The sequence below is a fragment of the Hyalella azteca genome, unplaced genomic scaffold (assembly GCF_000764305.2).
Source record: "Hyalella azteca isolate HAZT.00-mixed unplaced genomic scaffold, Hazt_2.0.2 contig14264, whole genome shotgun sequence".
Taxonomy (NCBI): Eukaryota; Metazoa; Arthropoda; class Malacostraca; order Amphipoda; family Hyalellidae; genus Hyalella; species Hyalella azteca.
The window spans coordinates 109,248-123,043 of NW_025944155.1; the positions used below are offsets into that span (position 1 = coordinate 109,248).

Genomic DNA, 13,796 nt, shown 5'->3' on the forward strand with positions numbered 1-13,796 from the left:
TTCACCGCCTTTATCTTTGTACTAATCATATTCTCTTTTACGATTTAAATTTTCACGAAAATACAAATAAGTACACATTAGTGGGAAATTTGTAGTCTTTTAGTTGGAGCCTGAGTAAAGGAAATAGTATGAGATAGACAATTATCGCAAAAGTCTCACGTGGCGTCCTCATCAAACTTCAGAGATTTGAACAAATTTTATTATTGCCAGCGCAGCCAGCGCAGCCTCCGCTCACGTCGTCGACTAGGCCTCTATCTCGTGTGGGTTAAGATAATTCTTTATTGCAATTAATATTCTTGCGGATCTTAATGGATAGAATGATGTTGTAAATAATAATTCCGTTAGGAATTTCATTACTTTCATTACGAATTACTCGGATGTTTCGAGATCACGGAATTATTACAAAAATTAGCTTAAAGGTGTCATTAATATACCAAAACATGTCAAATTATTGCTGGACCTGAAGCATAAATAAAAGAATTAATGTTAACTAATCATGGATCATTTCCATCTCTACGAACTAAATGTTACAACAAGATTTACGTCCAACCCCAGCTCGATATGAAACACTTTCAGCGACGTCTTGCGACACCCCAAGTCTTTTAATTCCATTATAAAATTTCCCTATGGACACCGCTGTTCTCCATCAGTTAAGCTAAGTCGCCCTAAGCTATATGCCTGCAGCCAGCGCATGCTTGCTACTTTATTAGCGCATTCGCGGATTTAAGCTCGACGGCAACTTCAGTGCTGCATGTACCCGGGTTTTGCTCTGCAATATGAACAGCAATAAAATAAAGCATTGCCAATTTAGGATATAAATTTCTGATATCTGCTTCAGTGATATTTCAGTACTTATGTATTTGTTCCCCAGAACTGCCATTATATTTGGTAACAAAATTTGTTCGCTGCGAATAGAATAAATTACCTTGAATTGAATTTTTCGTCTACATTCATTATTCCCATTTAGACATTATGTTTTTATGTGTTGGCAATATCTTGTTTGATATACAATATTTCAATAATTTCAGGATTTCACAATCTATAGAAATAGAGTGTGGGAAATTTATCAGGCAAATAAATAATGATTTAAATATAAAATCTGACAACATTCTTGTCGATTGAGTTCTCCATTTTTTTCACAATAAAAGTTCTCAATAACTAATTTTCTTTCTATTAATAATAATAACTAATATCGTGTTAATTCTTTCCTCCAGATTACAATTGAAATAATTTTGAGAAAAGCTTTCGTGATTATGTGAAGTATTCTATTCTCTGCTCCTATTTCTCGGTGCCGAAAAGAAAAATGTGAAACCAGTATTGGAAAATACATGAAGCCCATGACCGACCAATGAATGGCCTACACTAAAACGATTTGAATTTCTCAGCTATAATAAAGTGTGTAAATTACAAACCTTTAGCCGGGAAATGTTTGATACGAATGTAATTTCCCGATGATAGTTCTTTGAATGCAGCCTCCATTATCGTTTTGAGAAAAACAATAAGTAGGAATGATCACTATATTGACTTAAATATATGATATAACATGCAAATCAATTTTGTCCATATATCCTATTCCCACCCCAGTTTCTTTTAGTTTGTAGCCGTTTGCTCGAAGGGAAGTAATGTGTTGCATTATAATGCAATATAAATTTTGCTTAAACATTCATGCAGGATCATTTTAAAGCAGTATGGGTCCATTTCATTAAACTGTTTGTATTTGAAACAAAGAATTTTATAACCCAGTCTCAATCTATAAACTATTTTAAGAAGAGATTATTCATATAATTAAAAATTTAATCAATGTCCTTTCCTTACATATGGTTTTATTTTAATGATTTCCCCGCGTGAAGCTTTCGCTGCTGTGAGCGTATCTTGGACAAGACTTGAAGAAAAGTTCGCTAAAGTGTCGGACCTGAACTCTCGCTGCATGAGTACCCATTGACATGTTTCAAAGGGCATACGAGAATCATATAGAATAACTCCAGGTTTACTCAACTCCTATCATTTCCACACAAGACCAACGGAAAGTAAGAAAAATGTGGAAGATCCCTAGGAGACTCTGAAGTTGAGTATCATCTAGCCCAGGTTGCTCAATGATAAAGTAGAACTAGTAAAGCATTTTACTCTGTGTTCCTGCATTTCATCTGGCTTGATAACTGCTAGTTTCACTTGAGGAATATCGTAATAAAATTATAAATCCTTATGCTCATTTTATTGACTGATAAAATCGGGGGAAATGATGAAAAATATCCCCAATTAAATTTAAGTGAAGTGCTTTAGTATTCATGTTCCATTACAAAACTCGCAAATTTATTTTCTGGAATATCAATTGGTGGGATCGACGAAATCGATGATAATGCCTAGTCTCCAATTCCACATGCGAAGCTCGAATCTTTAATGGTGACTTTGTAAGTGCCCAATTTAATATGAACAACTACTCGTATGCACAGCTAGACATAATGTGCAGAAAATAATCAACAACATTCGCGCTCAAGCAATGCCTATCCTAAGAGGAAAATTCAGTGAGTTTTGTGCTCAGTTCCACACTGCAAATCAAACGGCCCAGGCAGCCTGAGGTGAACAGGGCGCGACCTCCTGCATAAAAGAGACGGCAGCCATCATGGGTAGCCTGCCTACAGGCTCACTGCGTCGTCTGCAGCTGCTGCTGTTCTTCCTGCTAGTCGGTGAGTGCTTCATGTTCTATGCAGCATCCAGAATATGCAAAAAAATTAAATTAAGTTGTACTTGAATAAAACTTTGCTAAATTTCTCCAGTGTAGCACGATGAATTTAGCGGAGGTGGATTATCATTAATATGTGAATATCAAATGAGTATTTTCCCGGACTTTTTTTACTGTCTGGAATTAAAAATGGTAATAGATTGTAATTTCCCAAAATTATTCCGGCTATCGTGAGATTTACAATGATCAAGAATACGCATTCATCGATATCCAAAAAAAAAAAAATTGAGTTGGCTAGTGTATTTTTTAACGTGAGAAAAAGCATTGTGCAAATTGTGCTTGCTCAAAAGGATCGTACAAATTTATCTTTTCCTCTCTTGAAATGAAAATAAAATGTATTGCTTTTATTTCAAGGAAACACTTATGAGTGCAGTGAAGTTTGGAAAAATAAAGTTATTCATGCCTCTCTGTAAGTTTTGGCCTTGCAAATTTCAAGAAGAGTTAACATTTGCAAATTGAAGAGTTGCAAGGTGTAAGTTGAGAAGTGTCATTGCAGGAGTAGAGCGTCTTACCAGTTCACACAATATGAAATTTAGTGTAGCATTTTCTGTACAATGTTTCATTTCATATGTGTTCTGTGAGTTCATTTTGGGAATGAGTTAAACAAATACTCATTCAATAACCTGCAAAAAAATATATTTACGACAAGGTTTGGTCTCTTTGCTTGATTTTTAATGTTTGTGCAGCCAGCTGCTGCAGTCTTAATGATTTTCGTCGCAGCTTCAGATGAGAAAGGCTCCTGGCCAATCTTTACTAATGTATCCAGCAATAACTTACTTTTTTTGAATATCTTAGCTGGTTTCTGGCTTACAAACAATTCATATTTTTGAGGATTCATTGTGAATAAACGCTACAGAAAATTATTTCAAAATAAAAATGTTTACATTGAATTATTTCAATTAATTAACTATATTAACTATTCAATTAACTATAATCTACACCTCGAAAAATTTCCTAGATCCATAGACAGTGGCTAGTCTTTATTCTTTTCTGGATATGATTGAATTATCCTCAAGATCGCATGATTGGAATGTTCTCTTCAACAAAATTGTCAAGGTAATTCGTCAGCAATTTTAATCAGAAATTAAAGCAAGAGCATCACTAGTCAAATATTTTCTGATTTAATTCAGTTAAATATTTAAACTTAATTAAAAGGCAAAATATAAAAGAGGTCAACCAAGTAAAAAATTATTTTACGTTCTCCAAAATCCACAGAAAAACTTCACTAATTGAGCTTTCGCTGAGAGTGCATTTTTCATTACCGCCGACATTAAAATTCCTGGAGGAGTTTCAAAATCACGTGTTTTTGGTCGCTTTCACATTTAGAAGCCTTCATCAATTTCATACGACCAAGTCGAAAACAGAAGCCACAAGCCACACTCTTTGGCTTAAGGCTTTTTTGAGAGCACTAGTAAATTACGAGCGTATTTTCACCAGCTATTTCAGACCAACTTCAAAAGCTGAGATTTCAGAGGCTGGTCTTCATAAAACCCAAGGACCTCGCGTTGCCGAATTAAAAGTTAACGTTTTTCAAGGTTTTATTTCTTGTGTCTATTCCGTTTGTTCCAGAAAAATTGGACTAATTTCCAATATTCGATAGACCTTGACCAATAATTGCACCAATTTATGCATTCTATTTTCTTCTATACGATGCGAGAGTTGATGCTGGCGTAATGTATCTAGGACAGACTAACGTTTCTCAGAATAATTTCTTCTTCTTTTCAAGTGGCATCGCCCGAATACACGTGTCAGTTTTTGCAAATGCAGTTATTGTGAATTATCGCTCATATTTTTTGATCGAAACTTTTATAATTAATATATACCCTTGCCTAAAGTTCTGAAACTTAAAATTTTATGTTTATCTTCATCGCCACATTCCAGCATTAATTAACACCAGATTCCAGAATGTGAGTGGAATAATTGAGGTGAATTTCTAATATTTAATTCGACAGAAACAAGAATTTTCTAACCTCAGAACGTCTTTATCAATAATATCTTCACAAATTGATGTACAACCTATTCATTTTATCTCTTCTCAAATCAAACAAGTCATTACAAGAAAACTCCTAAATTAAGTCGTTCGTCATGAAAATTTTTATTCGTAGTGGTGAGTCGAAGATCTTAACTCACTCCCCGTTTGGGATAAATGTAATTAGCAGGAACCCCGTCCCTTCAGATACCTGAAGGCTCTCATCAATCTCAGCTGTGTTCCTTAATGACTTCGGGCCTCTTTATCATTATAGTCTCGTTCTCTCCATAGAAAAAAGAAGAGCTTACACTTTTCGTAGCTTCCTTGAAGTGAAGCCATTGATCAGTAGTATGAGCATAATTGAGCATCGATTTATCCGTTATTGTATTTTTAATCTTGACTTTTCTGACAAGGAACATTCGGTGAGTATTTCAACTACATATGTCAAAACTTCAATTTTAACTAAGAGCTTAATGACGTATGATGCAGTTCAAGAATAAACAATCTTAGTGACCATTACACCAGCTGACACAAGCTAATTCTAGTCAAAGGCTTAAATACCAATGAAGTTCTTGTTCCGAACAAACTTTGGACGAGCAGAGGAGGCATGTCAGGTGTAGACATCAGGCGTAACCTCCGCGCATCAGACTTCAGAAAACAACCAACTTGTGTCGAGCAGCACAAACTGATGAGCTTCTTGACTGCAGGTCCCCTAATGAGCACAAGTAAGCAACTTGTCGTGGGAGCTTGTTTGCAAGTTGATGGTCATCCTTAGCAAGTTTGTTATGTCGAGCACCGTCATGATCAGTCTGAGGCATTGCGACCACGCTGTCCTTACATGAATTATGTCATGCGTCGAAGGTATGGTCTTGATTAAGGACTTGTTAACGCACTAAGGATGGACATCAGCTCACGGGTGGATTAATGCAAAGAATTTGGACCCAGTCATGCAACGATTTGATGATGTACTTTGTTCGTTCTCTGACACAAAAGCTTTACATATCAAGGACAAGTACATATATTAATGCTGACGATGACACTTTAAGCTTTTGGCTACAGAACTCATTCGCAAAGACTCGATTAATCTTTTCGTTCTTCCATCTCAATCAATAATCAATGCATCAGACAAGCCATTAGCTAGGAACGCTGCAGGGATGCTCTAGAAGAAACCAGCGGCTTGAAGCAACACTCAAGGATTGGCTGCATAGATACTGCATCAATCATCAATATCTCCTTCAGAAACTGTTGCGCCAAGCTCCTGGCACCGACCAAGGATTGCCGATGCACTCGACTTCTGTTCCACGAAACTTTTGGCGTGCTGAGCTTCTTGTGCTAATGGACGATTGAACTGAAGATTGAGGTTCGAAACTCAAAGCTCACCTTTGAGTCGATTTGCTCCGAGCATCACTCATTGGAACTTTTGCCCATCCACTTGTTTGTGAGCAAATGCTAGGAAGTTCCGGCCAAGTTTCCTTTCTGAGGCAAAGTTGTAACAAAACATTGCATTGCCTCCAATGGAAGATCTTGCCGCTGATGTAAATATTGAGAACGCAAATGCGAGCAGCAATCTTACAAGACTTCATAATTTTTTGTGGACTTCTAATTAATGATATTTTTGAAAATTGCCATCAACAATGTGAGCTCGAGAGTGTAGTTTTTTTCTGACCTCTAATATTTTTTAATGTGAGTGACATTTTAGTCCCTGACGCAAGCGTTGAGTTCATCAACGTTTTCCAGCTGGCTGGTTTTAATCTCCGGTAGCTTTGAAACTTCAGGCAGAAATTCCTTCTCTTTATTCCTTCGTTAAAAAGAAGTGCCATCCATGAAGTCAGCCGAAATTCTCCGCAAAAGTTCGGCAACGAGAACACAAAGCAGAGGCGGCGGCATCAAAACCATCACCAAACCTCTCCCGAGGGACATTAGGGCGCAGAATTCCTCTAAAGCACCCGAGTGGGATATTTCCCACGAAATTGTAGAGGCTGCATCAGAAATGCAGATCCAGTGGCTCGTGGATCAGTGATGGATCACCGTGAGGATCTGCAGCGAGTCTGCACAACGTTAAGATCTCACAGGCGCTGGGCTTGAAAGAGTTTTTTTTGGACGCGCCTGTCAATCGAGGATGCGGCGATACTCAGGCCAGTGATCCCTGCAATGAGCTTCTGAGAATACAAATGATTCTAAGCTTCTAAAATTTCCCCGCAGTGTGCGGCCATCTTACGCCGAGTGCTCCTAAATGGAGTTAGAGCAGCTAAAAGAGTTATAACTAAAACATTTCTTCTAGAGCGTCCTTGCAATGTTACTAGAACAGCTCAAGGAGTGATGACAAAGACATTTCTTCTAGGGTGTCCTTGCAACGATACGGGAAACGAGATATTAATTCAGTAAACGAAACAAGTCCTAGTTTTTTTAAGGAAGCCAGAGTGTAAATTTGCAAAATTCAAAATCTAGCAAAGCGGTTTTTGTTCAAAAGTTTCAATGGCATTTGAGATGAGATTTTGCTCCTCTTGGCATTTGCTCGACGCACACTGAAGGACTTTCAAACTCTTACTCGACATCCCGTGCGTTGATATAACTAAACAGGCCCCGAAATTATTCTTTTCTATTCTACAACCTAAGAATTTTTAACCTGAATATTCCCAATCAATCGTCGCATAAATCATTTAGTCAATTTATCTTTTTAGAAACTAGGTTTATTGAGAGATGACGCTCATCAATTACAGCTTATAGAGCTCTAATCCCATGCTTATTACAGCTAACAGAACCCTGATCCCATACTTATTACAGCTAATAAAGCTATGGCCCCATATGCTTAATACAGCTAACAGAGCTATGGTCCCATGCTTATTACAACTAACGGAGCCCTGGTCCCATGCTTAATACAGCTAACAGAGCTATGGTCCTATGCTTATTATAACTAACAGAGCCCTGGTCCCATGCTTAATACAGGTACTAGAGCTATGGTCCCATGCTTATTGCAACTATCAGAGCCCTGGTCCCATGCTTAATACAGCTAACAGAGCTATGGTCCCATGCTTAATACAGCTAACAGAGCTATGGTCCCATGCTTATTGCAACTATCAGAGCCCTGGTCCCATGCTTAATACATCTAACAGAGCTATGGTCCCATGCTTAATACAGCTAACAGAGCTATGGTCCCATGCTTAATACAGCTAACAGAGCTATGGTCCCATGCTTAATACAGCTAACAGAGCTATGGTCCCATGCTTAATACAGCTAAAAAAGCTCCGGGCCCATACATATTCTAGCTAAAAAACTCTTACAGAGAGTAGCAGCAGTCTGGTACACTTCTCATTATAATTTGTTCAATATCTCAGAGTCTTGTTCTTTAGAAACCTGGTATAGATTACCGACGTATCAAACGTTTGGATACCAAGCGAAGCCGTCCCACCGCCTTCAAAACGGTATTACTGTTTACGGTTTTACTTACACGCTCGTAACAGTACCACTTCCAGTAAATTGGACCAATTATCGTATCGTATCAATTACTGATGGGACGATCCTTGTTGTCCATCAGTCCGTTCATCAATGAAGATAAAAAACTCCCAATTATTAAAATAGTTCCCAATTATTCTTTCTCAATTATCATAATTGATCCAGAAAAGCCCGTTAAATTTAATAGAAATAGAATCATTATTTGGATTTTCCACGACCAAATATACAGACACGTGCAATTTTACTTGATTTGTTCAACTTTGTATCGTGCTGTGTTCCCTTGATTGATGTGCCCCAGGTTGTCGGTTGTCCTTGTTGTTTATACAACACTTCTCTTTAAATTCCCTTCATGTTGTTTGTTTGTTTGTCTGTCTAATACAAATTTTATAATCGATATTTAACACACTTCAAAAAAAATTATTTTTAAAAAATATTATATTATTAAATATATTATATTATTTATAATTTATATATTATATATAATTTTTTAAAATATTATTAATAAAATTTAAAATAATTTTTTGGTATATGGAAATAAAATTAGAAATTCATTGCAGATGTGTAACATCGGATGCACTGTATTCTTTAGAGGTGTTGTCTTTAAGAAGTAATTTTTAAACGCATTTTATTTATTAGTCAGACAATTAATGAAGCTCTGGTGTTTGCATCAGTGACATCTCTTATAAGAGATAGCCAGCATCCAGGTCTACAGCAACACGAAAGAGATTGTGAGGTATGCATGATACAGACACGCCCCATTGCACCACGGCGGGAGAAGGTTTCTCGGCACGCTTCTAGGCCGTGTCATCAACTGTGGAACACAGTTCATTTCGTCGGGATCTCTACCCTCTAGATCTTTCTCTCGATCAATGGTCTAGATCTTTACCTTTTTCTGGGAAATCCTCTATAGAGCTGCATCTCAAAATGAATTCTTGTCTCCTAATGCAGAAACAAGAAAATATCACCTTGATGGTGTCAATGGTTTTCCTGCATCGCACGACGAAAACACTATCTGAGAAGTTTTACACAACTTCTTGAAGACAGTATCCGATCACACTGTGTTTATTTCCTGCCCTTATTTGGAAGAGCTATATATGTGGAAAAATTGAAAGTTTTTAATTTCGCATAATATGTCTAGACTTGAGATACAACTCATTAAAAAACCATGATGTTGTCATAATCGGAGTCGACTGAATTGTAACTCGATTTTTTCGTCTTTGAATCTAGATTTCAAAATGTCACAACTAATTCAACTTGGCTCTAACCAAACCCAGCTCACTATTTGTTCTGTTCATTGATTACTGTTAGCAAGCCGCAGTATTCCAAATCCTTGAGGTTTGCATTCCCCTTCATCACATCGTTCAACTCCGGCGAGCAATGAGCTAGTTATTCTAGCTATTGTTAAGCTTTTATTATCAGAGTCGTGCGAATACAGAAACTTGTTTTACGATGAATCTTCATTCATAATTCGTTTTATAACTAGTATTCAATTTCCATATTTAAAATGTATTAATACATTACTGTAAGTTTGCTACAAAATTAAATTTTTATAATTACTCATACACTAACACCAATATTAGACTCTTCAAGCTCCCGTCACTAAAATATTTCAGGTGCACCGCACGATGAATATCGAGGGTATGCTCTTTTATCGGCAATATATCTATTTGCACATCCGCACTTTGGAGAGTAGAATCGGGGAATTGAGCCAAATTGTATTTATTTGGCCAGAGTACGCTCAAAACATCAATCTTATGACCTAAAGACAAGTTTAGAACGTCGTCGTCCTCGGTCACGCTGAAGCGCAGCCTTCGTAGTCCTCTGCCTCCAAGCCGTCGTTAGGCAGGTTACCTGCGCCCTAAGTTCACTAGGAACGTTGAACCTGCTCGCATTTGAGCCAAATGGAGCAAGAATCATCATGACTTGAAATTAAAAGTCACTCGTAGCTCTACATTATGAACCGCTACCGTCTTTAATAACACTCCTTACTTTACCCGAGCAGGATACCCCGAAGCGTCCTCCCTCCTGGTGGAGGTGAAGGTGCCGCGGTACCGAACTTGCGACTCTGAAGCCCGCCTCTCGTGCCATTACTCGTTGGAGGGCGAGACGCTGTACAGCCTCAAGTGGTACAAGGGAGACAGTCAGTTCTACCAGTACATACCGGGCAACCCACAGCCCAAGACGTATTTTAAGGTCCCTGGTGTCAACGTTGATGTGAGTAAAAAATACGTATGTTCATTTTTTTCAAAGTAGTGATGAACCACACAACTTAGAATTAAGACACTTTTTCCATTTTAATACACAACTTAACGAGTTCGACAGCGCTGCACTGACATGTATATTTCAAAAACAAATCAAAAAGCAATTATGAGTTTTATCGTTAAATTATATAATAATTTGCTACCCAATGAGTGCCTGATGATCCTTGTGTGATGAGATTTCGATGATTCGGTGCGAATATTATAGCAAGCATCATCGAAGAGTTTTTTGAAATTCTAATTATGTTTAGTATTTATCGGTAATGTTCTTTGCAGGCTTTGTCTGTACTCTTATTTCCTCTCTCATTCTTTCAATCCGTAATCTTGGAATGAAAATCGCCCATCGTTAAGCCGGAACGCAGAACACAATTACCTCGTTATTGAGTCATTAGTTTGATGAGCTAGAACTAATTACGTTCAGAATAGGATGGAGGCTGGGCATGCGTGGGCTTCTTAATGGTTTCTAATGTATGTTACCACAATATGCAATCTTTACCTTCAGAGTCAATTCGTATTTCTTTTTTTTTTGTGACCACTCGTCATATTATTAGATTTGGTCCGCATCAGATTCATAAAATGCCAAGACGCATCGAGCTTCCACCGGCAGCCTAAATAAGATCACGCAGCTCTTTAGGCGCTAAAAATGTTCATCTCATATTCCGTTTTCACCCATTGTCATTTTTTGTTTGATATCCTCTCAATATGACGATGCTCGGGCCTGAATGCAATTCATCCGCTTAATTATATTTCTTAGAACTGCTTTCAGACGTGCGTCTATGGAAAGTCTGGAGGGTTTCGCATGTCTGTCTCTATTGTCGTGAAGCCATTGTTGAGCGGCTATTCGTTCACTCGTTATTAGGACTGGAGGAAGTGCAATTTCCGATCTGGTAGTCAAAGACCGTGTCTTTCTCTTAAAAGAAACTCAACACCTTTCCAATAAGAAGACTACGTTCGCCCTAAGTCCTCCATTCCTCTGAGCGTCAGCTCAAAGGCGAGGTGCGAAGCCTGGGGAGAATATTGCAGTAGAGTTTTTCACTGATTTTGCGAGAAGGCCAAGATGCTTGCCTTGGTACATATGTATTTGCAAGGAACAATATTATTCGAAGGTAAATATAAGTAAGCATTAAAAAAATTTATCAGTTACTATATGCTACTAAAACATGATGCAGAAGATTTCTTCAGCATCATGGGATGGGAACGATGCAAAAATAATTCGGCTTGTGATTTTCTGAGGCCACATTCAGGCAAAATTCCATAAACCCTCGATTGTGTTAATATTGGAGGGATTGACTTTTAGGAGCCTGATCGTTCTTTTAATGCTAGGACCTAGTGTAATGATGATTCAGTGTAGTGTAGAGATGATACTTAAAACATTTTAGTTTCGACCTTCAGTCGCTTTTCTGTCTAGCATCTAAGTTTACCTGTCAGTCCATATCTTGCATTCAATTCACACTTATCTAATGATCGAATTACTTCGGTAAGTTAGTTTCACACTCCTTCTTATGCGTTCATAATTCATTTACTAAAATATTTTTGCCAATAAATTGCAATAAAATGTTTGAATCATTATTTTATTTGACAAATATAATATGATGTGCTTGTAGAAACTTCATGTTGTCCGGAAATTTTGAATTAACTCTTTGGAAACTTTAGTATTAAAATTTCGGCAAGCCTCGAACATGCAGCAATATTTTTAAAATTGATATAGAAAAAACGCATGTTTTAAAGTTCCTTATTTCATCATGAAATGAAGAATTGAAATTAAAATCATGAAATCAAAAGTTATTGCAAACCCGAGCATAATTAGGCCGAGTGTACGTACAGGTGATGCATGAGGTCTTGGCATCCACTACTTGAGATTTTTTTATTCTTCTTGAAAATTTGTCTTTCTCAACGAAATCGTTCACTGGTATTGCCAATAATGTACTTGGGCAACGACTAACAGGATTTTTTCGTGTTTTATTTCCCGAACGAGAAGTTCCAGAAAATTTGTATTCGCAAAAATGCCTATTTTTCGAGCAAATATTTTCTCCGCTCTACAGATCGACTTAGTGGAATTAAACAATGGATGTATTGCACAAGTTGTAGGAACATTGATGTATAACGTTTTATTCGAAAAGCTAGTTCCGAACCAACGTTGCCGATGATACTTCTATCCTCGACAGAATGCATGAAATCTCTGCTCTGGATGGTTCTTTCTTCCAAAATATTTCTAGACTAAGTTGTCCATTCTGTTTTAGAGTATATTTCCCGTACCTCTAAATTTTTTAACATTAATCTGCTGATAATTATTCATTCAATTTTTTGATGCTGTCAACTGTCGTTGGCAAACAACATGTGAAATCACGGCCTTTCTATTTAGGCCGGGCCAGAAAATAGTCCTTAGTTCTTCCAAAAAGCTAACAACTTTATTCCGAGACGTTGGAAGTTTTCCCATTTAAATAAGACCGCAGTTGCTGAAATTCTCGCTTTTTCTTGGACATTATTTAATTTTATGATTGCATTTAATTTTAGCATTTTGTATGCACAAGCTTCTGCTTTCAACACATTGCAAGCTCTGAACTGTCTAAGAAGTTCTGTAATTTGCTTGCAAAGTTGCTTGGTGTTAAATTTCATCAGAAACTTTTCAAATGGGGAAAACCTCGTCAGCCGTTCATTGTAAGAAAAATATTATGTCTTTTCATCTTATCTTATCAAAGATTCCATGAAACAGAAAAGTCAACGAGAAAAATATAAGAAATTGTTTTTATTCACTTTCCGAGACGAGTAATAAAATACTGCTAATGTTTCGAAAGATCTTGTCTCCCTATTTTCCCTCGTATTAACGAAGATTTATATAATAGGAAATTTTCATCGTACATGCACAATTGGCGTAGATATCTGTATTCGTGAATTACGTCTTACTAATGCATTTAATTGAAAATTAAATTTTACGTATGTCATGTAAATATTTGTGATTCTATGCATTAAATATTGGTAGTTCCTACTGCAGCCCAAATTAAAAATGTTTTTATTATCAATGTTTTTCATCTGTTTATATGATGAATATTAAGAGACAAGAAAGCCATCCCGTATCATCAACCTTCCGGAGGTGTTTAAACTTACACGGGCCATATCGTCTAATCCCCTTTGTGGTGCCTTTTGCGTCGAGTTATCAGACTCCTTGAAGTAAAGTGAGCCTTCTCGAGCAGGACTCCCATCACTTCTCTGTATCTAAGCCTTGTAATGGCCTCTATGTTCTGCTTCTCTCATCCAGAAAACCAGCCCGGCCTAGCCATGTCCTTCGGTTTTCTTGACCGCGGAAAAAATAGCAATTTAGCCTGACTGATCCAGCTGGTCTTTATCGACCGCCTCTGACAATAATTACTGCAAGACA

The 13,796-nt window shown here is 37.3% G+C and overlaps 1 protein-coding gene across 2 annotated transcripts in view; it reads left to right on the forward strand.

The window, feature by feature from the left end:
• The first annotated feature begins 1,809 nt into the window (after positions 1 to 1,809).
• The window catches only part of LOC108682716, a 36,680-nt gene continuing 24,693 nt past the window's right edge, over positions 1,810 to 13,796 (forward strand). For both annotated transcript variants that reach the window (XM_047884005.1, XM_018171949.2), the window contains exons 1-2: positions 1,810 to 2,684; positions 10,165 to 10,376. In XM_047884005.1, coding sequence (XP_047739961.1) covers positions 2,621 to 2,684; positions 10,165 to 10,376 — 276 coding nt within the window. In that variant the 5' untranslated portion in view covers positions 1,810 to 2,620. The remainder of the gene's footprint in view (positions 2,685 to 10,164; positions 10,377 to 13,796) is intronic.